This window comes from Acipenser ruthenus, chromosome 15 (assembly GCF_902713425.1).
Source record: "Acipenser ruthenus chromosome 15, fAciRut3.2 maternal haplotype, whole genome shotgun sequence".
Taxonomy (NCBI): Eukaryota; Metazoa; Chordata; class Actinopteri; order Acipenseriformes; family Acipenseridae; genus Acipenser; species Acipenser ruthenus.
The window spans coordinates 26,945,643-26,972,348 of record NC_081203.1 but is presented as its reverse complement, the minus strand read 5'-3'; the positions used below and the strand labels follow the sequence as shown (position 1 = coordinate 26,972,348).

Below are 26,706 nucleotides of genomic sequence, written 5' to 3'. Positions count from 1 at the left end.
GACATAACTGAAATATAGTTGAAACCAACCAAAATCAGTTTCAAGTTCTGTTCACCCTTGTTAACATTCTGAAATCTGTGTGACTTAATGTGCTGGTACTGTAGTTTTGTGATATGCAAAAGAAGGTAAGACAACAGGTTTTGTTCACTTCCCAAGTGCCGGTGTTCTTTTCACTGGATATAATCAAGTCATTTAATTTCTCAGAAAACAGGATACATGTGTGCAATTGTTTAATGGTAAGATTACATAAAAGACTCCAAAACATCAGTTATCTATATCACATTCCATGTTCATTTTTATTTTTGGAACTTTTTAAAAGCGGTGCCATAACTAAAAATAAATCCTTGGTTCAGTCTCCAGAATTGTATTTCTAAAACAAATGGTTAAAACTTTAAAGCACAGCATTCTGTAAAAACACTTCCAGAAGCCTAAATCAAGAACATTTCCTCTTGTAAGAACACAGTTTACAAACATGTTTACTGGAGTAGACGTGGCTTCACTTTGACAAACACATTTCCAGAAACAAGTGGTTTTGACTGGCTAAAATCCACAATTTTATTAATATTTAAGCACAGACCACTGATTTCCATACCACTCCATGCAATATTAATGCTTTCTTCTGTTTTTTGGATTCTAAAGAGGGAATGATTACATGTTGCTTGAAAATAATGGACAGCATTTATTATGACTTTAAGGGGTATTTCATAGAAGTATTTTCGCCATCACTAAATCACAAAATCATATTCAGTTTAATAATCATATATAGAATAGCTAAAATTAAAACATCCAATTAATTAGATTCTCAATACAGTCAAATCAAAATCATGTCATATGGCTGGGACAAAATAGGTCATATGCATATCATTGTATCAGATCTGTCTGTTTAAACTGCATCCTGTTAACATAATTTCCATTCCCATAGGACTATACTTAAAGTAATAGGTTCTGTTTCACATAAAGAATAACTTGATTTGTTTTCTATACTGTCCTGTTCAAGAAAAAAAAAAAAAACATTTAAACCACCATAAAACAGAATTATAAAGGAAAGGCTTCTAGCCCTGAGTTCCTCAGATCCACCATATACTGGATATCATTTTTTTTCCCTCATATTTTTTAGTGCCTTAACCAAGGAACACTGCTACAATTACTGCAAGCCCATTGATCAGATTAATCAATAAAAAAAAGTCCAGATTCAAATTTAAATAAAGTTGATCATCAGACAGAGGTCAAAACACTGGAGCGAAAACTACACACAGAAGGCATGTATCTTCAAATCTTAGTTAAAGCAGACATACAAATTATAATGTCACAAATACAACAAAGTTGTATGGATATATTTAGTAGATTTCTCTTTATTACCTTAAATGTTATTATATTTTGACAGTGGGGGCTCTTGTATTCTATTTCCTCTTAAGTGTTCTGTTTGATGTTCTTCTAATGAAGAGATGTATTTGCACAGCACCTAAAATAACCATACAGTACAGAAGAAACAAAAACAGACTGAAAGGTATTTTTTAAGTACACAAGTATCCATTCATGGTTTATATTTTATTCAACCATTATACTCATACTACATTCTGTAGGAAAACAGATTTTGCCAGTTTTGTTCAATAAATTAAGTTTATTTTGCCAACCTTTTTTTATTTTTTTATTAACCATGCACTCTTTTTAAGGCTTATTCTTTTCCACATCACTGGACATATATAACACTAACATGAAGCATTTATTCCATCATTATACATCAATGTTTGCACTTACCTATATATATATATATATATATATATATATATACATACATTATTCACACATCTTAACCTTGCTATTACATCTTTTTTTTTTTTTTTTTTGGAACATTTAACTGGGAAAAGCAGTTTTAACAAAAAGTATAAGAAAAACAGCAAGGCACGCATTTTTTATATTTTAAAACATTTCCTCATTTCCATATAAAGTAACATAAAAAAAGAAATGGTGTATTAAGTTACACAGAATACCAAGGGCCTTGTAATATACAACACAATACAGCTGTTTCCAACTTAGCCAGTGTTGCATAGATAGATATTGGATTTATTTTTACAAACTGTCAATTGTAGCACTGTTTAAATTCTGCTGTTTATGGGAATCAAGCATGAAACATGGAAGTTGTTATCTTTCTTCGTTGCTATCATACCAGTAGTTAACTCTTAAAACGATGAGGTTTTGGAAAATCAGTACAATAATCAGCTTTTAGCAAAGCAAATAAAGCTGCTTCCAATGTGAAATATCTGTGCATAAAATCTGAGATAAACAAAGTGGTTTGCGGTTGAAACCACTCCAACTGACAAGAAATGACATATGATAATGTATTTATTTTAGCTTTAATTTTGTGGATTTAGGATATAGGGTTGAACTACCATGCGTAAGAGAAAGAGTAATACAAATTCAGAATGGAGGTGGACCTTTGAGGTAGCTCAGAACAAGTCCATGATGAAGTGAGGACAGTGGGTTTGTTGCAGTGTGTGGGCACCACTAATATGGGAGGTATAGTCACAGTCAGAAACAGGAGAAGCAGAAGAAGCCACATGGCCAAGCCAGCATGAACAACTCTGTTGGAAAGAGGACGACCTTGGTTTCTCTGACGGCGCTGAGCGGGGATCAGTTTGAACACGGCTCACGTCATGGGTTGGTTTTGGAGTACGGAGGAGCAAAGCTGTGTGTTGGTCTCTGAAAAGAAAAATACATATTTTTTTCACAACGATGAACTGGGCCATATCAACTTCCTGGTTTGAAATTCCCATATTATTTAGGTTGGGTATAATTTACAGCTGTTAACATAAACAGAATGACTGACTGTCAGCATTAACTGGCAGGTTTACACCAGTATGTTAAATGTGTTGCATATCAATAAGCCTATTCTATAATGCATTTGCAAGCCTGAATTATTGCTTTATTGGTGCTGTTCATCACATCTGAAAATTTCAGTCTACAAAAAGTATCTTTTGGTGTTTACAAAAAAAAAGGACAGAACTCTTATGTGAAAACTTTGAAGCAAAACCAGTGAGCATGTGAGATTAGCTACTGTATATAAAGCTACACCATATAAAATACAAAAACCTGAAGTAATTTTATTGGAGCAGAGCTGCTTAACTAATATAGTATATACTAAATACACAAATGAAGCCAAAAATATACAGTGCTACCCTGTTATAATGTGGTTGTCGGGGTCCATAATTAGGATACCGCGTTATTTGTGTTCGTCTTCTAATGAATATTGGCATTTTTGTTCATGATTTACAATGCCCACAAGCCAAATTAATATTGTAGTGTACCGTGGAAAATGAAGGAAGGAGAGACACACAATTTGCAGGTACTCAAATCCACGGTTAATGGGACAATTATTCTCAGCCTCTGTTAGCCTGGGCCACACCAAAAACAACAAAAACGAGAAAGATTTAAGTTTTTTTACTGTCTGCTATGTTTCATACTGCATATCTGGAACGTTCACCCAACTTTTGCGAGTCAACTTGCATTATGGGAGAAATGGGAAGCCACGACCTTACCGTGAACCGATTCCACACTATAACAGGTTGCGTTATAACGGGGTAGCACTGGATATGTTTTTGAAATGTACACTTTAGCTCCAATTTCTTTGAATAATTAAAATAAAACAAAGAAACTTCAGGTTTCTTAGTACATGTCTTGCCAGAATGAAAACAATAGACTCTGATCAGCCACAGGGTTTGACTTCAACAATGCATAGTGAGGCTGGCATAATTAAACCATGGAGCAAAGAGCAAAGGCTTGTGATGAGGATTACAGAGAGATGACTGAGAATACAACTGAGGAGATTAGCACAGAGTGCATCTCTTCTGCAGCTTCTAGAAGGCCCTCCAGACATGCCTTTTACACATTTGGCAGAAATATCTGGATCTAACCAGTTACCTTTGCCTTTGGTCTTGTTTTGCAGTTACTGACCTCTACTTTTTTTTCATAGATATACGACACACAAAAGTAAAAGGGAAAAGAGCAATAAGCAGTCTTGTGTTAGAAAAGATTGTCGTCAGTTTAAGGAAGTGTGCTGGTTGAATCAAACAGTTGTAACCATCATATAATTTATGTCCAAATCCGCTAGGTGTGCTAAAGAGTATTACATAGAGACGACAAATACAGTAGGAAGGATTTATGAAAGAATAATATAAAAGCAAATCTTAACTGTTGTGCAATCCTTTCCATCTTAATTGTCACTATACAAAAATGTGAAATATTTGTAGATAACGAACATATTTATCTTACTTGATACAGTAAGTGGGAAGTTTTGGTGCAATCTCAAGCACTACAGTTTTTGCATACATACAACTATCAAATAAACCGAATAGCATAAACAGTCCAATTGTAACATTCAATATGAATTTTTACAGCATTCAACAATATCACCATTGGGTGTGTAGAAGACAGTTTCCTAGCGATTGGTACAATCAGGCAGTTCTTGATCTTGTGTTGCATTTGCTATCATTGGGCCGTATCTGAATGCAGTATGTCCACTGTTAATTACAGGACTCAGCACACTCAGTAAAAATATGTTGTTCTGGTAATTGGGAAAAAAAAACTGAATTACATGCTCAACACAACAGATAAAAATGAGACACTGCAGAACTGCTGTAACCAAGGTTCTGTGTGGTTACTTAAAGGAATTGCTATTGAATTTGTTAGGTATATAAGGTTAAATTAATAACTTAATACTCAATGTACTCACATAATCTGTGACAATCTCTTTTGGCTTGTACCTATTGTACTGCTAATGCCTGCGATCATACTGTATGTTTCCATTGGGCTAATTGATTCCATTCCCCGTGCTTAATATTTCTTCATTACATTTTTTATGCAATCCCCTAATTAGACTTCAAAAGGTACATACTCTAAACATCTGCTTGGATTGGTCGTAATAACATTTCTCCCCAGGTTGTCATCATAGCACTGTTTTTGCTTAAGTAGTGGTACTGTAGGCAAATCTTCTGTTAATAATTATACTAACAGATGATAAAATATAGAAAAAAAGTAACCATACAGCTCAAACTTGTTCTAGTTTAAAATATTCCCAGGATTATAATAACAACAAAATATATACAATATTGAATAGTGTAAGACGCAGTATTGATAATCTGTATACACTGTGAAAAACACATACAAAAAGTTTTCATTTTTGTCACTATTTCCACTATGCAAAACAAAGCAATAGAAAATATAATCCCTAGCTAACAGTAATAGCAAAAGATGGCATATTTTTTTGGTGAATGTTATGTAACTGCAGCGTTTCAATCCAATTTGAAAGATAAGGGACCATCATGATGAAAGCGCAGTGGGCTATAATTTAAATCATGCAACAGTAACAGCAGATGAGACAAAGTCATCATCAAGGTAAAAAAAAGCAGGTCCTTATGTCTGATCATGGCCAATTTGCAAAGGGCTTTACAGCAAAAAAAAAAAAAAAAGATGCCAGTGCATTTGATTGAAAAACTGATGAAGAGTCTTATTAGGGTTGTGCCTACCTGCATATGGATGGAACAATACAAGGTTGGGTACTAAGCAATCTCTACAGCCTTTTCATCAGTAAAACAAACATACTTGGTTTTTCTCAGTTTATGTTCTATACCTTGGCCAGAGACCTTACAGCACTAGGGTTCAGGGTGGTCTGAGCTGTCAGCGCAGGTGTTGCCGCCTTTGGCTTGCTTTTGATCATCTTTTGTATATCTTTCAGACCTTGGCAACTGCAAGAAATTCAAAAGGTTATATCTATAGATAGATATAATTTATCTAACAATATCACACTCTTAAAATGACAATATTAAAAATACCTGATTCTGTATTCCTAAAATTCAATATTTCGCTCCAGTTTTTCTTAAAGTGACAGGCCATATTTAATACATTTTGCAGTCTAGGATATGAATATTTACCATTTTAATCACTTCCCACATTTAAAGATTTCTTGCATAATGTATTCATTTCTTATCTGGATTTTTTCTCTTAACATTTAATGAAGAATAAAGGCAACCCCCCAAAGATAAGAATCGTACACATTCTTATCTTTTATTAAATTGAGCCCAATGTTCTTTTTAATGAAACAAATGAAATGTGGTTATCTTAATGCAACTTTATATAACACTTCATCTGGGACTTAAATATTTCTTGATAGAAATTAGGCATGTTATGTATAAATTAATACACTCAACTACGTGCTTCAATCTGCTACAGCAGGATACTCAAATAAAGTTTTGGATGCATTGAACAACACTACAGATGGAAAACAACTTTAGAAGAATACAAACACATGCTAATTCAGTCATGAAATTAAGTAATGATTTTCACTGTATATTTTGCTTACAAATCAGCATATAATCTGACTGATTATGATTATTCTGTTCTGCAGACCTTAACATTTTAAATCTAAAGATGAGGGGAGAAGAGGTGGTATGGGGGCTTGAGACTAATATGAAATATTTAGCTGCTTAGATAGACATTGACTTAGACAGACATTGAAGCAAACATATTTCTTTATAAAGAGATATCATGCAATAAAATGTATAGCCCACCTGTTTACGAGCTGACTTAGTTTCCTGATGAGAACTACATCCCTTTTTGACATGTTTCTGTTTCATCCACTGTGAAGCTGGGCCTTTTTCATCCCTATCAAATTGTCTTATCTGAGGACAGTTAATTTTAGGATTAATATAAAGGCTGTCTTCCTCTTTTAAAGGATTTGTACTGGAGCAAGAGTCTCTTATCTTAGTCATTACAGGGGAAATATTGGATTCAAGCATTTTAGTATCTGAAAAACATTCAACAGTGTCTATCAGGGTTTCACATGGTAAAGGATTAAGATAAGAAGCCTCATTATGGCACTCTAACTGGCTCCTAGCTGTAGTTCCTTTAGAAATACTGGATGCTTTTTGGTTTGCAGAGCAGACAGTGTCCACCCCATTACATGGCAAAGAACAGTCATTCATTTGGGGCTTTGTAGAACTAGCAGAGACACGTTCACCTGAGGCAGAAGGTCTTTGATAGTTGGACCTGTTATAACAGAGTGGGGGACCAATATACACTTCTTCTGAACATGGTTCAAACAGCAGCTCCCCATCTTTAACCTCAAAACCATCATTGAGATCCACTGGCACAGGGGTACTGCTCTTCTCCTCACTGCATGTGCTAACTTCTCCACAGTCGCTGTCGTGAGAGGACAGTGAGAGGTAGGAGTAGAAGTCACCTTTTCTCAGCTGTATCGGTCTATGCGAGTGCTCCAAAACCTTGTCTCTGATTTGGGCCACTGGTGTGGGGCTTGCTGCTTCGGGGTCCGACTGGGCCTTGTTCTTCAAGGCCACTGAAGCCATGTCAATTATCTCCATTACAAAGTTATGCACTGAACTGTCATCGTCATTGTTCTCTTCCTTATTAACATGAGAGTAATGGCCACAACATGGTGAGTCGATGGTAGTGGTATTTTTATCTTCAGCATCCATAAGAAAGGTAGAATGGGAGTCTTGAGTGCTGTCCTCATTTAACATTTGTCTAGTGCATTGACTAGATCCATGGCAATTCATTTTAGGTCTGCTTGAACTGTAACAGAGAATTTCACCTGTTAACTGACCTTCTAGAGAGTATTCTTTGGGTGGTGAAGATAATAGGTCACATTTGACAGAGTTGGCCCCTGCAACTGTGCCTACTGAGCAACCTGCAACCAAATCAGTTTCATAACATTCTTTAAGGGGTTCTCCACTGCTTATAAAAATACTTTCTTCTTCCCTTAAAACCTCCTCCTCATCATCTTTCCCTTTCAGTTGAGCATTCTCCACATTTCCATTCTCCACGTCATCTACAAACTGGTTCCTGTAACTAGTAGGGTCTTCCTGGGTATTCTTCTTCTTAATATCCAAGTCCTTTTGACGGACTGAGTCAATCTTACCATTGGCATTGGATTCCAGTAGCTTAAGTGCTGCTTTGCTTAAAAAACGTCGTTCATTCACAGTGATGGTGGAGGTGGAGGTGATATTTTCATGGCTGAGGGTACCGCACTGAAGCTCATCTCCCAAACCAAACTCATTCTTTTCTCTTGACTGGGAAATCTTAGGCTTGATCCAGTTCTGTAATTCGTTCTTCATGTAATCCAACCCTAAAACAAAACTGCTTTCTATGTATTCATCATCTGTAGCTATGCTAGAGTCATCATCGTCATCTTTAATGCCCAGTTCCTCCTCAGTCAGAGTAAGAGTGGAACTAGACAGCAAATCACTATCATCCTCATCATCGTCTGTGCAAGCAGAGGCGCAGGAGACATTCACTATCATGCTAATACTAACATCTGCCTCATCAGGCAAAGCATGATTGACGTGCTTCCTGAAGGAGGCATTGGAATCCACAATTCTGTTTTTCTCAACCGCAAGGTCTTCTGAGCAGAGAGAAACATCTTCACTGCTACTCAGTTCTGTGAGAGAGGCAGCCGAGTCTCCATTTATTGAGGATGCAATGTCAAGAGACATTTGGCCAGTTGGATGGATTTTAAGGGAGTTACTCTGGAGAGTTATGTCTGAGACACTGCGCTTCATCTTCTGATTTGAAGGATTCTGAATGTTCTCCAAACGCTTTAGCAGGTCCAGGGTTCTCTTGCTCAGCTCCCCAATTGAATCACCACTTAAGCCAAATTCTTCTAAACTATGCTGACTGGAGAATTCTTCTGTACTTTTGCCGGAGACCAGCCAGCTCTCCAGAGAAGTGCTGCGATGTAGCACATCTTTGCTGGATGTAAATAAATCTCCTGCGGCAGAAAGGGAGTCTAGGGAAGACCCCTGAGACAAAAAGGCAAACAGTTTATCATTTCTTATATCACAACAAAGTCTTTCATCATCTCGCCCAGCACAGCAAGCATGGGATTCAAATACTGATTCAGTTTCAATTAAAGATTCATGGTCATTAACATAGATCTCTACAGATTGATTCTCATATTTAAAAGGTGACTGGTGACTGCCATCAATTCTTTCGTTTTCCTCTAATGAATTCTGTTTTTTTCCACTTAACTTGGTACAGTTTTTATGTGAAACCTGAGAATCCACATTTTCTGTAAGCTCTTCTGTGTCTTCATTATACACCCGAGCTCTGTTTAATGAAGGCTTTAATTCAGAACACTGGGCAGGTTCTTCAAACTGACTTAGCAGGCATATTTCAGAATTAGCTGTAGTTTCTGTATCACCTTCACTGACAATGCCACTCTCACTTTCAGACTGCCTAACTACATCTCCACAGTACACATATTTGCCATCTTTTACTGAAATAATTCCTCCAAGCAAGTCAGGCAAGGACTCAGTGGAAGAGAAAGATGAGTCTTTACTTAAGCTCTTCAGTAAACTGTTTGGTTGTTTTGGATATTCAGGAGTTTTTTTAAGGAAGGGCCCATGAGGTCTGTGAAAGAACTCCATATTATGCAGACTGTAAACTTGATATATTTGTGGACTGGAAGACGGAGGTGCAAGAATAGAGTCGTTTGAAGAACTTCCATGTCCAGAAACATATTGATTAAACTGAGGGTTATCAGCAGCACTCCTTAAGGACTCTGTTGTTAAGTTTGATGTAGGGCTTTGCACTTTATCAAGGTCACGTGATTCTGTGTTGACACTGATCAAGTTGTTACTTATGTCAGTTTCGTCCCATTCCCAAGAATCTTCGGCTGAACCATTTACATCCATGAAAGCAGACTCAATTATGTTCATGGGCACCTACAATACACAAGTACAGAAATAACATTTAAAATTATGCAATGTTGCTGCACAGCTTCAATTTGCATGTTATCAAGCTTCTTGTACTTTGTTGGTTCCTGGCGTCTCAATTGTCATTTGTGAATATACTGCATGCGGGAGATTGAGAATGAATGATAGAAATGCCAAGACAGCTACAGATTATTGTAGCCTGCCTTGGAATTACCAGAAACATGTGACCAATAAGTCTGGGTTTTCAATTAAAAAAAATTAATAAAAATAAAAGGTACAATGCGTGTTTCTAGCTGGCGAATAAGCGAATGGATTCTTGATCCTCAGTGCCCCTCAACTGAACCTACCAATGTACCTCTCTGTCAACTGAATTTTTGGAAGGTAAATCTATACAATAAATACAATATTCTCTGTTTGGAGAGAGATGAAATTTGTTATATTGCTACAGCAAGGTAATCAATAAGGAATACAATATTATAATTTCTTTATAAATATATAGCCCACTATGTGCATGCAGGTCTTTTGTTAACATATTCCATCTGCAGGGTTGGAATTAAAACATATGTATGTTCTGTTTCTGTGTTCTGGGTTCCTTCACAGCAATATTGTTTGTGGTTAATAAAGCAAATTAGAATTATGTTTTTTTTAATTTTTTTTTATTGTAAGACCAAGTTTTTGTACAGTACTTCAAAGTAACATTACAGTTAAAATGTAAGCTGTAGCTAATGCATACCACATAATTTAGCATTAAGGTATGTCCAGTATTTATTGACAGAACTCAAGGCAATGTTTACTCACCCAAAATACATTTTATATACACAGTGTCTAAACTGGAGAGTAAATTACTCAATGACCCAGAACCTTATCTGGAGCGCTGGCTCTACCAAAACTCTTAATGATACGATTCTGAATCTGTTTATAAATATACCAACAATGACCAAAACACACAAAAAAAAACCTTCAAAAAGCTGTTTAAGCACACGTGGTTATGGTTTAAAAATAGGAACAATTAAATAAATGACTAGTTCATACCTGAAAGGTCTATTTAGCCATTTTTATCTTTGTTAATCTAATAAACCGGCAAATCTAACACTTGCTTAGGTATGTTGAACATCCCCTATAATTCATTTTTATTAGATTTCTGTTTATTCTCTGCTTGCTGACAAAGGAAATACTAATGACTAAGCTAGGATAGCTAATGCATGATAAAACCCTCAACTGTGTCAATCAGTCTAATCAAATAAAAAATAATTTCAAAACACAGACTGTGCTGATTCTGTACTCCATGAGTACTAAATAACAATTAACGAGATAACTATACATAATTATACATTTTATACAATACCAGTTTAATTTAATGAAATGGCTAACTTCAAATTACCACCAGTTTTTTATTTGGAGTTATTTTAATAAAATTCAGATGTGTACAGTTTTTTTCCCCTCCAAGTATCTTATCTGGCTGACTAATAATAACATACTTGTACACACTACGGAACAACAGTGTAATTACAATGTATATATTTTGTTAAAAGTAAGTTATATTTAGGTAAATAATATTTCTGCAATTGATAATTTTTATAAATCTAAAAATATGATGGGTAAATACAAGTGATGATGTTTGTTAGTTTATTGTTATCAAAATCAAATAATGAGGAAATATATTGAACATGGTTAATTAAATGTGTCTGCTTAAAATGCTGTAGATACAAAGATCATTTAATTTAATCACTATTTAATTCAGTACACTACAAAATGATGCTTAGAAAGTCCAGAAATTTGCAAATTTTCTTCTCCTTTCAATAACAACGTTTTTTAAAACATCAGATAGTCCAACGAGTTTCCAAGGGTTTGATATGTTAACCAAAGCCCTTAAAGTTCTTAGGCGCTGTCATACTTTTGGCAGAAATTCAGGTTTTACAAAGCCACAGTCAAAAGAATGAACAAACAGCGCTTAGTACAGACAGTAAGGCTATTTACAAACCAAAAGGAACAACCATGGAAACATGACTCTCTAACAGATTCAATTATTATTTTGTTATCTCTTAAATCTATTACATAAACACAATACAAGGAAAATATAAGCTAAGTAAACATACAGATTTCTTACATTAAAAATATATTTATCTGGTATCTAGTATCTGCCAGTTCTGAACAGTATCAGCAAAAAGAACATTGGCATCAGCCCGTTTAACAGTGTGCTCCAGTGTTACTATTCAACCCAAGAAATACACACAGTCCAATGCTGGCAAAAGACATTACACAAGTTTCCCTCACTGAAACTTAGTGAGAAATGTATAACAAAGACTATCAGTATCATTATAGAACTTCTTAGGGGCAACAATTGCATAATCGACACAATGTGATTGTGAATAATAATAATACAAGGGAGCTCCACATTTAATCTGTGTAAGCAGACTTGCAAGCTGACCTTCATGATGACAAAAGATGTTGCCCTTTGTTTATGTACATCTAGCTATTGCTATGGGTGTGCAGACAAAAGGCAAATAATAACTACACTAATAATGCTTTTCATTACAAAACTATTTTTTTTAACATAACTCCATATTTGAAGCAGGGCAGCCCATTTCATTAACACTTTACCTGCTCTGTCCCCAGCTTCTTTTGCAGCCTGGTTTGCCACTGAATGGCCTGCATGACAATGGCTTCCCATCTCCTCTCCAGGTTGACGATGGTCAGCTGCATTGACTGCCGCTCAGAGTCCAGTGTGCAGGAGTTCTGGTCATCGAGCAGCCGCTGGCACAGACGCAGGACCGAGGCGATGCCACGTCGCCGCTGCCTAATCTCACAGCACAGGGACTGCAGAGAGAGCAACACGATACACAGCCATTAATCATGTGGGACAGAGAGCGTGCGCTAGCCTGCGCTTTATTAGATCAGGAATTCATAGCTTTATTAGTTTATATTGGAACAAAAAGAGGCTCCCTTTTTGAAGGAATACCTATCTAGAGCTACATAACTGTAAAGACATAACACGGCAGATTATAGAGCTGTATGCTACTTGTGATATGAAACACTGATGAGGTAAAAAAAAAAACTATATATATATATATATATATATATATATATATATATATATATATATATATATATATATGAAAACAAACTGTTTTCAAGTATTGCACTCAAAACTGTGTACAGGCCTTAAATCACATTTCGACAACTCACCAATACAGTTAATTCATGCTTAGACCGTGTTCACGGCATTTTGACAGGTTCCCATTCTAATTCGCTAACTTCACCCATTCATTTTTAGTTATGAGTAAATCAGATTACGAAACAACTACAGTACATCCATTTGGTACAAACAAGGTATAAATGTATACACAAATCAATTCTCTATGACTGTATAATTTCTATCACTGTATATGTGTGTAGTTTACTTTATAATGTATGGTGTTCCACAATACCGTTATATAATAATTACTTTACCTTTATAAATCAAGACTTCTTTACAAGTAACCTGAGTTCAAAACCTACACAATTACTGTACTACTTGAAGAATTGTTCAAAACAGGACTGCATGGCTGATGGTGGGAGGATGTTTTGAACAGCATCATGGAATTCACTGAAAGGGTATATTTATAGTGTGTAGAGGTTATTGACATTGACATGCAATCCAATCATACAAATTAAAGGGGCATAAATTATCTTGGATAAATAGATTTGCTTAAATGGAAAACATTACATTAGACAAAAAGCTTTTAATGAAAAAAAAGAAAAAGAAATGCTGAACTCTTTGTATTTCATTAAAATGTAAAGAACCACAGTAAAGAAAACAGAGGACATTTCTGAGATTGTAAATGCTGTGCCCACATACTGCAGTAGGTTATTGATTCAATCTGCATTCTGTAAAATGAAAAGATATCAACTTTCATTTCTTAATTGTATGAAAAACAGATTCAATTTAAGACTGCAGATTGCAGGCCTTTACAATTTTGTAAGAGCTGACACATTATTAGACTTACTGGGGTTTGTTGAATTGATCTGAACACAGGAGGATCTAAACACCTCTGTTGTTAAAATCATCCAATTAAAATTGTACAGACAGGAATAAACTAAACACACCCGCATGCACAGTTAGATGTTTCATTTGTACATCTCTGGTACAAGCAGGGTGCTATTTTATTATTTAAATAGTGGCATTATTTAGATCAATTGGATGGACCACACTGTATTATCAAACCACAACTGGAACAATGAACTGTTTTTTAATCCGAAACTGGATCACACTGATTAGATCTCCTTGCTTATATCTAGTAAATTATATTACGGAATACAGTGAATTGCAACCTCCCAGTATAACACAGTCAATCTTTTTGTAAAACAAGAGTAAGACGCACAAAATAAAAAGTCCAATCCTGTCTTGGTGTAAAAGACATTAAGAATGAAGGCTGTGAAAAGATGAATTTCATCCCTTTAATGAATGCAATGTCCTGAACAATGGCAAGTAGACATTTTATACAGGTATTCTATTTACTGATGTATTGTACTATAATTGTAATTTAGATTACCATAACTCTATAATAGGTAGGATTCTAATATTTCAGGATAGGTATTATTTCTAATATTTCAGAATTTTAATAAGGCAGGTCACAAATTCCAAAAGCTCTACTTATGCCAATATATGACTGTGAATTTTATTATTCAATTTATTGCAGTGTAGCATTTCCATTAATGTTTCCACAACTTGCCCAAATTTCTTTTTTCCCCTCCACTAGGGTGAATGGTTTCTGCCCTACATTGCCCCAAGCCCAGCCACTAGGTCTGATACATTTCCATGACACTGCAGTCCATCAGAAAAATGCAAATTATGCTAGTGTCTGGTTTTATGTTAACTCATAAATAGGAGAAGTATTAAATATTAAAAGTGTGTGACCTACACACATGAGTACATTTCATTTCATTTTACCCACAGGATCTATTGCTTACCCAGATATACATGTAGCTGTTTAAACACACATAGATTTGCTGTACTGAAAGTATAGAACCACCACTGGTCTATCTTGCATAGCACTTGTAGGACAAAACATTCAGAGTACAATTTATGAAAATCCCTGTGCTCGGAATTGCATTTCCTTCCATTTTCTAATAAATATTAAACACTATTACATTTAAATTGGATTTTGGCTCAGCAGTTTCCTGTCCTGTTTTAGCATATTTACTAGTCTCTTTGTCTTTTAAACATGTAATGTGATTGCAAAATACAACTGCTTCCTCCAGGGAGAAATAAGGTGAATAAAACAGAGTATACCACAACATGATAAACTGGCCATTTGCAATAACTTTGGCAGGTAAACAAAGTCAAAATTAGATAAACATTACACTAACAAAGGAAGCTGGTTCTATAAAAAAAACAAAACAAAAAAACACTGGTGGCTTCTTTATAAGCTTCCAAAACCAAAACAGTTTAATAAATAATAAATACTAGCAGTACTTCAGATTACAATGCATTCACATTGCATTTCCTGGGTACTTATCAATGGCTCCATGGTAACTACAGTGTAATTAGAAGCAAATGGCCTTAAGATCATCGTGATACCTGTTAAAATTACCATGGTAACAGCCTGGAGCAGGCCATTTCCATGTAAGTTTGCACATTCCACCAGTAGTTACCATGCAAAAACAGGAAAGTATTTGGTTGTTTCCCAGGTATTATAACATAATTACCTGCTTAAATATGCCCTGAAAATCTACCGCTATGGCCAAACGCTTTGCATCGCCCTGTACAATGAACTGCTTCATACAGTCGAGTGAAACCTGCTGAATAATGTTACATTATCATATTGAATTACATGCCGCTTTGCAGTTTCCCATATATTTAAACCAAAAAAAAATGACAAAAATGGAAAATGTGACACTTTGAAATCTAACATGAAATATTGTACTACTATTATGGCTTCCTGTAGACTTCTGTTATATCATTGTGTAGTTTCTTTGATTACATGATGTTAAATAAAATATCTAAATTATGTTCATATAAATTTTTTGTTGCTGTTGTTTTTTGTTTTTTATTATTATGCCTCAATCCTAAAATTCTAAGTGATGCAAAACTTTTGGCCAAAGCTGTAAAGTACTAGAAAATACTTTATTTTCCTATGTCATGCTATGACCCAAAAATGGATGCTCCTGCTATTAATTGCATAAGAGGAAGGTTATACATTACATGCCCATGCTTGTTTTACAGAAAAATTAGACAGTACAACTACAACATGGACTTCTTAAATATGAAAAACTATTGTTAAAACAACACCTTAACTCTTCTACTTGGCTTACTACAACCATAAGATGTTGCTGAACAGTCAGTAAGACGACAGAATACAATGAACAACACCACAGCACAATGGAAATGTTTTCTACCAGATATGTCTTTACTACCCTCAGAATCTTAATCTCTTTCGCTGTGCAAATGATGATTTTGGTGCCAGTCTTTTCCTCCACAGTAAAATCCTGAAGCAAGGGTAGAAAAAGCAGTACATGTCACCTAAGGCTTTGAAAACAATAATGCCAATGCTTATTTCGATTGATAGCCTAGGAGAGGGCCTGTTACAACATAATGGCCACTGATATTATAATGAGAAAGATAACTAATACAGTTATTTCTACACTATGTACTGTATGCATTCAAACAATATATTTTCTCTCAATTTGTTTGATTAATAATTGTGTCTCTCTTGGCGGTCACCTGCCTGCCCTTTATTGTCTAAAGATGAAAAACTAATAGTTAATTTGGCACTTTTACAAGCAAGCACTTGCACAGACCTATTGTAATGTGGTTAATGCTTGGCAACGAATAGGAGATTCTTATTCCTAACCATGGAGAAGGTATTGATATTATAGCAATGCTGTCACATTCTATTAGCCTGATGAAGGCTACAGAAGCAGGGAAAGGACAGAACAAGCCTTACTGAAGGTGCACCTGTTGATTGGTCTTGACCTTCCCCATGGTGATTTGGTTTGGTCTACGATCACTAATGATTTAATGTTGCCACTATTGACAAGAACTGTTCATTGCTTGCTTTAACCTTAGGCCTGTCAGACTCGATCCTTTTTAAATGATCCTGACAGTTATAGGGCTACACTTTGAGTATTGCTAAAGAATCCAAAACTGCATTAGATTTAAAGATGATACTACAAGTAACATGGATTTTATAAGCGGGATGATGGATGATGTAAATACCATCCTTTATGATTGTCAGTGTTTTTTTTACCATGCTGTGATTTAAGACGTGTGCCTTCTGTATACTTTAGTCCTGGGTTTATTTTGCTGTTTCAGCTTTTTTAGTGTACCTTCACCCTTTCACCTTATACAAATGTCTGTATTAGGGAACAAGGGGATACACAGTATTTAAGTGAGGATTTACTTAACTGAACTGAATTGATTATAGATTTATATTCATTTTTAATAAGTGACACTGAGATGACCCTACTCTCATCCTCTGGATCTCATAATCTATGTTCCATTTCTAACATTCATATAACATAACGGTTATACAGACTGATTAGCATTAAACTTGTTCTACCTACTGTTATGATTAAGGTAGTCCACATTTACATTTAAATCAGGGTTTGTAAAACCAGACTTCAAAAATGATCAAATGAAACTTCATGATTTTAAGAAACAGAACAGTTTGGCTGATAAAACACAGTACCATATTAGTGCCAATGTGGTTCAATATATGTTTCAATGGTTCTGTTCTGTTAATGGTTCTGCTCAGCCATTACACTGGGTATTGCAATGCTATTGCAAAGGTGTTTTTCCAACTTCCATGTAATGATAGACAATTTATGATTAAGACCCTTCAAATTAAAAGCCTCTGCCCATCCCCACCCACCCCCTCCCCGGCCCCACCCCTAAATCCTTTAGCAACTTTAAAATGATTTCTATACACTTTCTAAAAGCCAGACTTGCCATTGTCCAATGGAATTTAAGGGGCTACATAAATTATTTAACAATATAGCTAATATGCCCAATCTGAGATGGTTGTTGCCAAATCAGCTGAAGAGGCCCAATTCCGGATGAAGTAAAAACCGCCAAGGAATTTATGCCATGGAATGTTCTGTACTCTGTTTAGATATTAAGTGATAGTAATAAAAAGATAATATTCCTTTTGGTGATATTTTATATCAGAGACACTATACAGAGGAGCCATCTTTTACTGTTGCCTTTACAATCAACCTCCCTACCTTGAACCCTAAATATAAAACAATATTCTCCTGATGCCAGATATGATCGTTAAATGTTCTTTGGTCAATTTTTTTTCTCATTTTCTGCTTTTTTGCTTTGCAATGTTATGTCCATAAGAGATGCACTTGTCAATATTTCTAATAATTTCCCCCCAGTTCATTGCTAAGAAATCAATGTTTGATGTGTCTTTGTACCTCCCTCTGTGATAGGATTTTTTGCAATAGCAATCATGCTTTTTCTAATAATTTATTCCATGTATGGTTAATAGCTGTATCACAATATCACATGGCACAACACAGAAAGGTATTTTTGACCAGTGTCAAAATATGTCTTCTGGAACACTGACAATTGTTTATCATTACAAATATTGGCCAAATACAATTTAATGTGTTTTTATTGGTAGACCACTGCACATCTAGTACAGCAAAATCATTTGGTTTATAGCTTTGGCTAGTCAGTCCATGATCAATGCTACATAAACAAAGGTCAAATATGCTTAATGAAGGTGCTAAAAAAACTGATAATACTGCAGCAGATTTCCATATTGGTTCAAACAAAACCTAAGGATCATAGGTAAAACATTGACTACCCCACAACAGACAAACCAGGTCTAATTAAATCTATAGACTTTGTTGTTTGAATTATTACAGTCTGCTGAGAAATTGGTTTTAATCAATGCATTTTAAATGTATGTGATTCGTTGTATATTGATTTGCTTCAGTATAACATGCAATATACTGGTTAATTTGCTGGATAGTTATACAAAGGCTAAGTATCTAAATACCTGAAGGTAGTGCACATTATTAGTAAGCTCTCTTGTTATTCTGGTAAATAATAATTCCTTGATGCTGTTAGTATTATGCTGTCTTAACAAGTAAAGTCCATTATTATGCTGTCTCAACATGTAAAGTCCATTATAACACCTGCTATATGAAGATTAATCTAGTGCTAAAGACCCCCCTGCTAAACTTCTACACCCACAATCAACCAGATGCTACCAGAAAACGCAATTCCTGCTACCCCTAAATCACCACCTCCTTTAAACAACCACATTTTCTAAAATTATGTTTTGTGGCGTCTTAAGGGGAGAGGGGGGGGATAGGATTAAATACCCAGTTTGGAAATGATTTTGCTGCAAACAGTGTACAGGTGTGAGCATGGTGGTGCAGACAGTGTATACTGTCAGTATATGTGCAATTGTTGGATTTTAAAGCCTGTTACCTTAAAGTACTGCAGCTGTTTCTGGGTGTACAGTGTTTCCTCCTCTTTCCTCAGACAGGAGTTGAAGATGAAAAGCTCAGTATCTCTCAGCCACCCTTTCAGCTCTTTGATCCTGACCTCCAGCTGCCGCACTAGGCTGCCAGTCTCAGGCGAGAGCAGGTCACGTGGGCCCACCCCAGTCTGTTCTGTCCCTGTGCCAGGCATCCGCTCCCCCAGAGATTTCTGACAGAACAAAAGAAAAAGAAAAAAAAAAGAAATAAAACACATCCACCTTATAAATCCACAAAATACAAACAAAACACGGTTTACAACATGCCCTTTTATGGCCTCCAGCATAATTTCCTGCCTTTCTGCTACAGCACTTATACAACACTGTTATATATTTATTTTATTTACAGTTTAATTTACCTAGCCCAGGCAGAATACTTAGCAAACAAAGCACTGCTGTTTTGTTTTTTGCGTATTTTACTGGCCAAAAGCTGTAATGCTGGCCAAAGTCAAGCCCTTATAGTGTTTTTTGAAGAGGAATTTTACAGCTATTCCCGATTTCTACTCCACGCAGGCTAAGAAGAAAGATTGTGAATCTTACTGTTTTTTTTTAATCTGTACACTGCTGTTTATTTAACATTTTTGGTAAATTCCTGTTTTAGACATTTTTAAAAGGTAGACTCTAATCATTTTAAGCAGGCACGGTACCTCTTTGCACCTCTAACCAGGCATACGAAACCCCCCTAAAAACAAGAAGCTTCACCTCATCTGTCCTGGGTCAATTCATTGTGTACCTGTATGCACCTTGTTAGAAACATGGCTTTCCGGACAGTGTCAATATGAGGGTGGACTGTGTATTTTGAAAAGGCATTCACCGGCACAAAATACATGATTATCCAATTAATATACAACATTTGGTGTAATTATCTTTCTTTTGTATGTCGTCTCTGTAGTACTTGTAATGAAAGCGAATGCGATAATGAATCAGCAATGAAGTGGCTATTTTGGTGCTCCACATCAATTAGCTACTCTATAATTTCTGCACTCTGCACGCATCTTTAATAATTAGTTCTGTATTAACATGTTTGTGTTGCTTTCATTAAATGCAAGTGTTTACTACAAGAGTAATTAAGAGATAAATAAAACAGAGGGAGTCGGTCATAATGTGGCACCTGAGCACTTAGAGAGGCAAAGATAAACCATTATACTGGATGTAAGCTATTTTCATAGGAAACTAACCAAAATACATGAACAAATGTATTGTGAGTAAAATGAACTGCTATGATGATATAGATTGGGTTGGCAAATGATTAAAAAATATAACAATTCACAAAATGCACTGTGAATTATTGCAGCCATCTTGAAAGTCATTGGTAATCTAAATAGGTGAGGTGTGTGTATATACACTTCAATGGTATGACATATGGATAAACACCACAATAGGATCAGTCAGACTAACAAGATGATGAATAAATGCTGTAAAATACAGAATACACCATGAAGTTAATTAATTTGAAAATAAAAATTAAATTGTAAAATGTTATAAATTATGCATTTACAAGGTTATTACAATATTATTGCAAAACCCATTTCTAGCTCCTAATGCCTGCACATGTACTTTCACATGACTAAGAGCCAGTACAAGCAAGATGCTTGCTTTCTTTTTTTTGTGGTGTGAATATTGATAATTTGAAAGCTCTCAATGGATTCCAGATTTAGCTATTGTTTTTGTGCTGTGACAAATGTAGCAGCAGGAGGTGAAATCAATGCCCTTGGAGGGTAGGGTTACAAAAAAGAATTTATTGCCACTTTATTTTGTTCTGGAACAGTTTGCAATCATAAATTCTTCATAAGCAGAATACTTCAGAGAATGGTCTGTCTTCATAAATATACGACAGAGGACATCAATTTCATTTAATTCACAATTTGTGTCAGCACAGCAGATGCCAATGCCTGCCTTGATAGGCTTGTTTAATATGCAATTGAGACAGAGTAATGTGCAGCACAGGGAACAAAATTTAACAGATTAAACTCTACGCACCACTGACATTTCATTCTAATGTATTTTTATTCCACACTGCTCAACTAAGATGAAAGAAATATTCAAACCAACAGCACTTTATTTTATATTTTTTAAATTGTCAGGATTTACATTTCTCATCTTTATTATTTATTTTAAATGTCAATTAAGATTGAGTCATTCTGGTGGAAATATTTGAAAGTTCGTTGGCATGGTGAAATTAAGGCCTTTTTTTTCTTTAATAACATTTATGCTAATGACATTTTTCTCTTGTTCTTTTTGAATTCTGGTGTGCTTTTTTTTCAAAACTGAAATGTAAATGTTACACTGTATACTTGCCAATACTGTGCTGTATTATACTATAAGTCCATAAGTGTGTTTTAAACCCGTATTCTTATCTATGTAGATGGGGTTGTCTCCTCTGTGGGGTCTGTAGCTTAAAACAACAATAGACTTTTTCATAGTATTTAGATATTGGGAGTTGTCAAACTTTTTTTCACTTCATTCTGTTGCCTAGACACCCACTCCTATTTGAATTTCCCCAGCCAAATAAACAGCTAAGTAAGCGGAACTGTAAAAACGGGCCAGGAAATACAGCTTTTCTGTTTCTCATCAGATGTGGTCCTTTTAGAATCTTTTATACCTCCCACTGAAACTTAACCTTAGCCAGCAATGCATTTAGTGAGGCCATCAATTTGCCAGCAGGCTCTAGCCAAGAATCCATGTAATTCTTCATTTTTTGGCAAAATATTTGGTTAGTTCATTCTTTATGTGATTCATAAGATGGCGAAGGGCACAGTTGAAGCAAAGAGGATAATTGAATGAGATAAGAACACACACTTTGGATGATGTCCAAATCTGTGGAACTACTGTACATAGCACTACCTTCATATGGCTTCAATTGATGAAAAAAAAAGTGTTGATTTTAAATCACAAATTGAAGTAAAGGACTACTTAGCAAGCTTGTAAGCATTCATCTTGAATGCAGTTTTGGAAATGTTTGCTACCATTTAATTCCTCTGATGGATATATGTTGTTGAAACTAACCTAGCATTTATAGAACATATCAAAGCTTCCCTGTACCTCCAGCAGATCCCATTTCTTTGTCAATGCTCCTACTTTGTCCTCGAGATCGGTTGGTAGCACAGCTCCGCTTCTCTTCAACGATTCAACTCTGCCCAGTAATTGTGTCTTCTTAGGCTGCCACATTGCCATTTCCACACTGTTGCCCTGTATACAAATACAAAAGATCATTAAACAAAAAGCAGAAGGGTCCAGACTTAAAAAGTGAAGGCAAACTACCTTGTATTTCAACTTTTTCTCAATGAATAGGTAACGCTAGGTAAATCTACTAATAGGTGAGTGATGTCTATAATGCCCTTGTTATGTCAAAGGTCATAGCATATCAACCACAGGTCAACAATTCTTTCTTTCATAAAACTGTTTAATACTGACTACAGCTAGAACTTATTTTTGTAATCAGATGAGGGTCATTGTTATAAAATTAATTATGTTATGGTCTTTCATTTGGACACAGTCTTTGTAGACTAGAACACATTTATGTGATGTCATAACATACTACCATTTTGTGGTTAATTGCTGTTTTTTCTGGGTTTTTTTTGCATAAATGGATATTGTATTCATATTTCTGGTTGTCATTTATCATTATGACTAAAGTGTTTTCTAGTGTTTAAAAGAATGTAATGGTTTTTGTTGACAATCACTGCATCATTTTTCATCACTATTATTTGATGGCCTGGACATTTAAGCCTTTTTTTAGTCATCAATCCCTTTCACTTTTTTTATTGCTGTTGCAAGATGAAACTTTTCACAACAGGGATTTCTCTGTTGACAGACATTATTTATTTTCAGAGAACAGTTATAAGTGTTTACAAATCTGAACATTTCCACAGCATCAGTCAGAGTAAGTCAGGAATCACACAGGGAAAAAACCCAACATAATAACTCATCTTCACATTGAAAAAATAAATAAATAATTAAAAAAAATAGACTAAAGTAAGACCCCCATGCCAGGGATTATCCGTTCTTTTATAGGTTAAGAAACCGGGACCTAGGCTTGGATTACAAACCAAACTTGTCCAAAATACTGTACTGACAACATCCACTGTGTCAGGACATAAAGTAATGCCATAAAACTATGTGAACAACACTTTAAAATATGTAATATCAACAAATAATAGATAGCTCATTTGGGATCATGCAGGAATTTGACATATCAATGTGAATGTATTTTTCAGGGTCATGTTGCCAGTGGTAGAATGTTTATTCATAACTTGTAACATGTTGTGACAATAGAGGCAAACCACACAACTTTGTGAACTACTGTAAAATTAAACCCTTTACCTTTTTGCCACTGGCGCACAGTAGTAGCATAACAGTAAAAAATGTGGTTCTATTATTAATGAATACCAGCTGGTGCTGTCAAGTGTTTGTGATAAGTTTTCAGTTTGACCTTTAAGATTCTTACATTGCACCTTGATATAAGAGACATTATGTAACAGTGATGTAAGAAACGCGTTTCTGAAGTTGTTCAGCGTTTACTTCTTTTGTTTTCCAAGTTTATCAGAGTATTCTCCACCCAGAACACAAACACGGCGTCACACTTTAGTTAACACCCTATGAACAGAGTAACACTGGGCTCCATAGCAGTCCACTTTTAAAAGGTGATCATGAATACAAGTTAACATCCAGGGCAGGAGGAATGAGCTCATTAAATATTTATAAGCACATGATTATCATGTGGCACAAGAGACAGGAATTGTAGTGACACGGTGGCCACATCAACTGGCTTTTCACATTTCCTGCCTGACATTAAACCAATCCCAGAATAAAATTACATAAATCATTCAGCCCTGAGAACCATAAAGGCTCACAGAGACTGAAATGAGTTTAGACAGTCTCATATGAGCTTCGGGAGAATAGCATGCATGTGATAACAAGATTAAAAGTATTATTAAAATTGGAGGGTCTGTGTCACACAGTGGAAGAACGCGTTCTTCTTTACCCTGGTGACCTATATTTAAATACAGTTTTGTGCTCCCTGGTGAACCACGGTCCATAAACAGAACACACTCGAGCACAGTCTGGCACAAAAGGCAGCCTTTTGCTTGAATAAGATGGCGCAGTAAGTACATAGCAATCTTATACAGTATGTCTCGGGGTGTGCAGCACTACAGGTGATAATAAAGACTTAAGGTAACTGGACTTCATTTTAAAGTTGTGGCAATGCAAGTTGTTTACTTGCTCTATAGTACAGTGAGGATTCTGTACTTATTGCAATGTCAGCTGCTGTGCAAATAATCATGCTCTAAAATACAGGAAAAGCTCTATTGTTTAACATACAGTACAGTGCCATAATCCCACAGTTAAAATATGTATTGATTAAACACTACACTGTTTCCTAAACAGAAGCTGTGTGTTTGAAATCCAAACCATTCTTGTTTCAATAAATATGCTTTCCATCGTTCTGTTACTGTAGAGATATGTGGGAGTCTCAGGCTATTAAGAATGAAGGCCAAGTCATTAATGCCAGATTGTATTATTTATTTGATACCTAAGCATTTCTGTGTGCTGTCTAGAAAACATTTTCCCTTCCCCCGAGTTGAAAAATGGAAGTAGTAGTCATTACTGAACATAGACTTCAGTATTTTGGTATCACTAATCTACCCCTTGAATTACATTCAGAATAATCTTGTCACAACATTTAATATTCAAGGAAGTGAGTAATATTCCTGAATAAAATACTTTGACAAACCTAGCCTCAACAACTTGTTTAAATCTTTCCTAATGTTATACATTTACCATAAATGTATGGTAAACCAAAGACAGAACCTGCGAAAAGCAGGATTTCATTCAGAAAAAAATACTGTAGAACATAGAGACTTTCTACGCATCTGAGAGATGCCAGAACTCACAAAGCCGAAATTATAAAAAGAAAGTACAATGTTTACTTTCATTAAAACAAAAATCAATAATAAATAAAAAGTTACAGGCCTGATTGAGACAACTTTCTCAAGAGTTTATGCTAAATGTGTGCTTTTGTAAAACAGTTTTCATGAAAAATCACGCCCAAAAATTCTGCTGAAACGGAGACTGGAACAAAGCCTTGAAACACTGTTAATTGTCACCATGGCGACCAGAAGAATAAGCCATTTTCAAACTGGTATAGAAGGCTCACATTGAACGACTCGAGCATTTTCTTTAGCCTCCCCTCAGTGTTTAAAAACAAGGTGCCTAGTCACTGAAGGGTCAGAGAAAGAAATTTCAAGCAAGCTTTGTAGATCTCATCTGCACTGGAATGTATGTTTTCTACCACAAAAAAAAAACTGTACATTGTAAAAAATACTCAAAGTTGCTAAACAGATTGATAAAACAATGAATCATTCAAGCAACTGGAATGTCTAGAAAAAGATGACTCAGGAGTAGGATGCTATATGGGCCATACTATGTGAACTCTGCCCCAAGGCTCCCCGGGAATTCTCTTGTTGTCATATAACTTCAGAAGAGGGAGAAAACAATAGGCAGCATGACGGAATTCAAAATATTTTTATAAAGAGCACACATGGCACAATTGTCCAATGTGTTAATAAGAATTTCCAGACAATCAATAGACAAGCATTTGTACAGTGAACCCACTTCCGCTTGAAACAAATGGAAAAAAGGGGTTTTAATACACTCGTATTAGCATCGACATACCCAATCCTTATTGTATAATAATAATAATAATAATAATAATAATAATAATAATAATAATAATAACAATAGTACACAAAATCTGGTCTCAAATTAAAGTACTACAATTACAATAAAAATCCCAAATTAAAGTACATTTTTTTGACAATTTAAAGTGTGGTTTTGTTGTTTCTTCTATTAAACTAAGATGCATTTCTAGTTGTTTCTTCTCACTTGTTTCTCCAGTCTTCATGCTAGGTTTCATGGTGGCCCCATAGGAAGCCCATGCCTAATGCCATTCAGTGATGAACAAAGACTCTTTATTCAGAAGTCCAGGGTCCTAAGCTCAGCTGCATACACACAGTGCAGGAATCTGCTAGACAACAGCCCACACTATGTACAAAACAATACAAAAATAAAGCAAGATTTTTTTTTTTCTTTTAATTGTGCGTTTTAATATTCCCCAAATACGGCTGTCGGTAGAAGCAACATTTATTCACCTATAAAAAAACAAAGCATGCTTTCTATAATCAGACATGGTTAGATGACTTGGGTCCAGACTGGAGGACAGTTCAGTGAATATTTATTTAGCTACGCGGTGCTGTTTGTCAAGCAACACAATAAGAAAGTCAAAAGTGTATTTAGTGTACCTGCTAGTATAATATATATTACAGGAGCCAAATCGCACACCACCAAAACATTGTCAAGCTGCCTGCTCCCACTTTATTTATAATAATTTAAGACAAATAACTGCAAGAAAGCAATAGAAATTATAAATGCTTGGATGATTGTCCTTGTAAATTAATAATATAGTCTCCTCATCAGGATACATTTGCTACCCAGCCTTTGAAGAG

At 35.4% G+C, this 26,706-nt stretch overlaps 1 protein-coding gene across 2 annotated transcripts in view; it reads right to left on the bottom strand.

The window, feature by feature from the left end:
• Positions 1 to 213: 213 nt before the first annotated feature.
• The window catches only part of LOC131697597 (A-kinase anchor protein 6-like), a 111,473-nt gene continuing 84,980 nt past the window's right edge, over positions 214 to 26,706 (bottom strand). For both annotated transcript variants that reach the window (XM_058987669.1, XM_058987670.1), the window contains exons 10-15: positions 22,244 to 22,390; positions 19,153 to 19,374; positions 12,327 to 12,542; positions 6,564 to 9,734; positions 5,627 to 5,741; positions 214 to 2,700 (exon numbers count right to left, since the gene is read on the bottom strand). In XM_058987669.1, the coding sequence (XP_058843652.1) occupies positions 5,649 to 5,741; positions 6,564 to 9,734; positions 12,327 to 12,542; positions 19,153 to 19,374; positions 22,244 to 22,390 (3,849 nt within the window). In that variant the 3' untranslated portion in view covers positions 214 to 2,700; positions 5,627 to 5,648. The remainder of the gene's footprint in view (positions 2,701 to 5,626; positions 5,742 to 6,563; positions 9,735 to 12,326; positions 12,543 to 19,152; positions 19,375 to 22,243; positions 22,391 to 26,706) is intronic.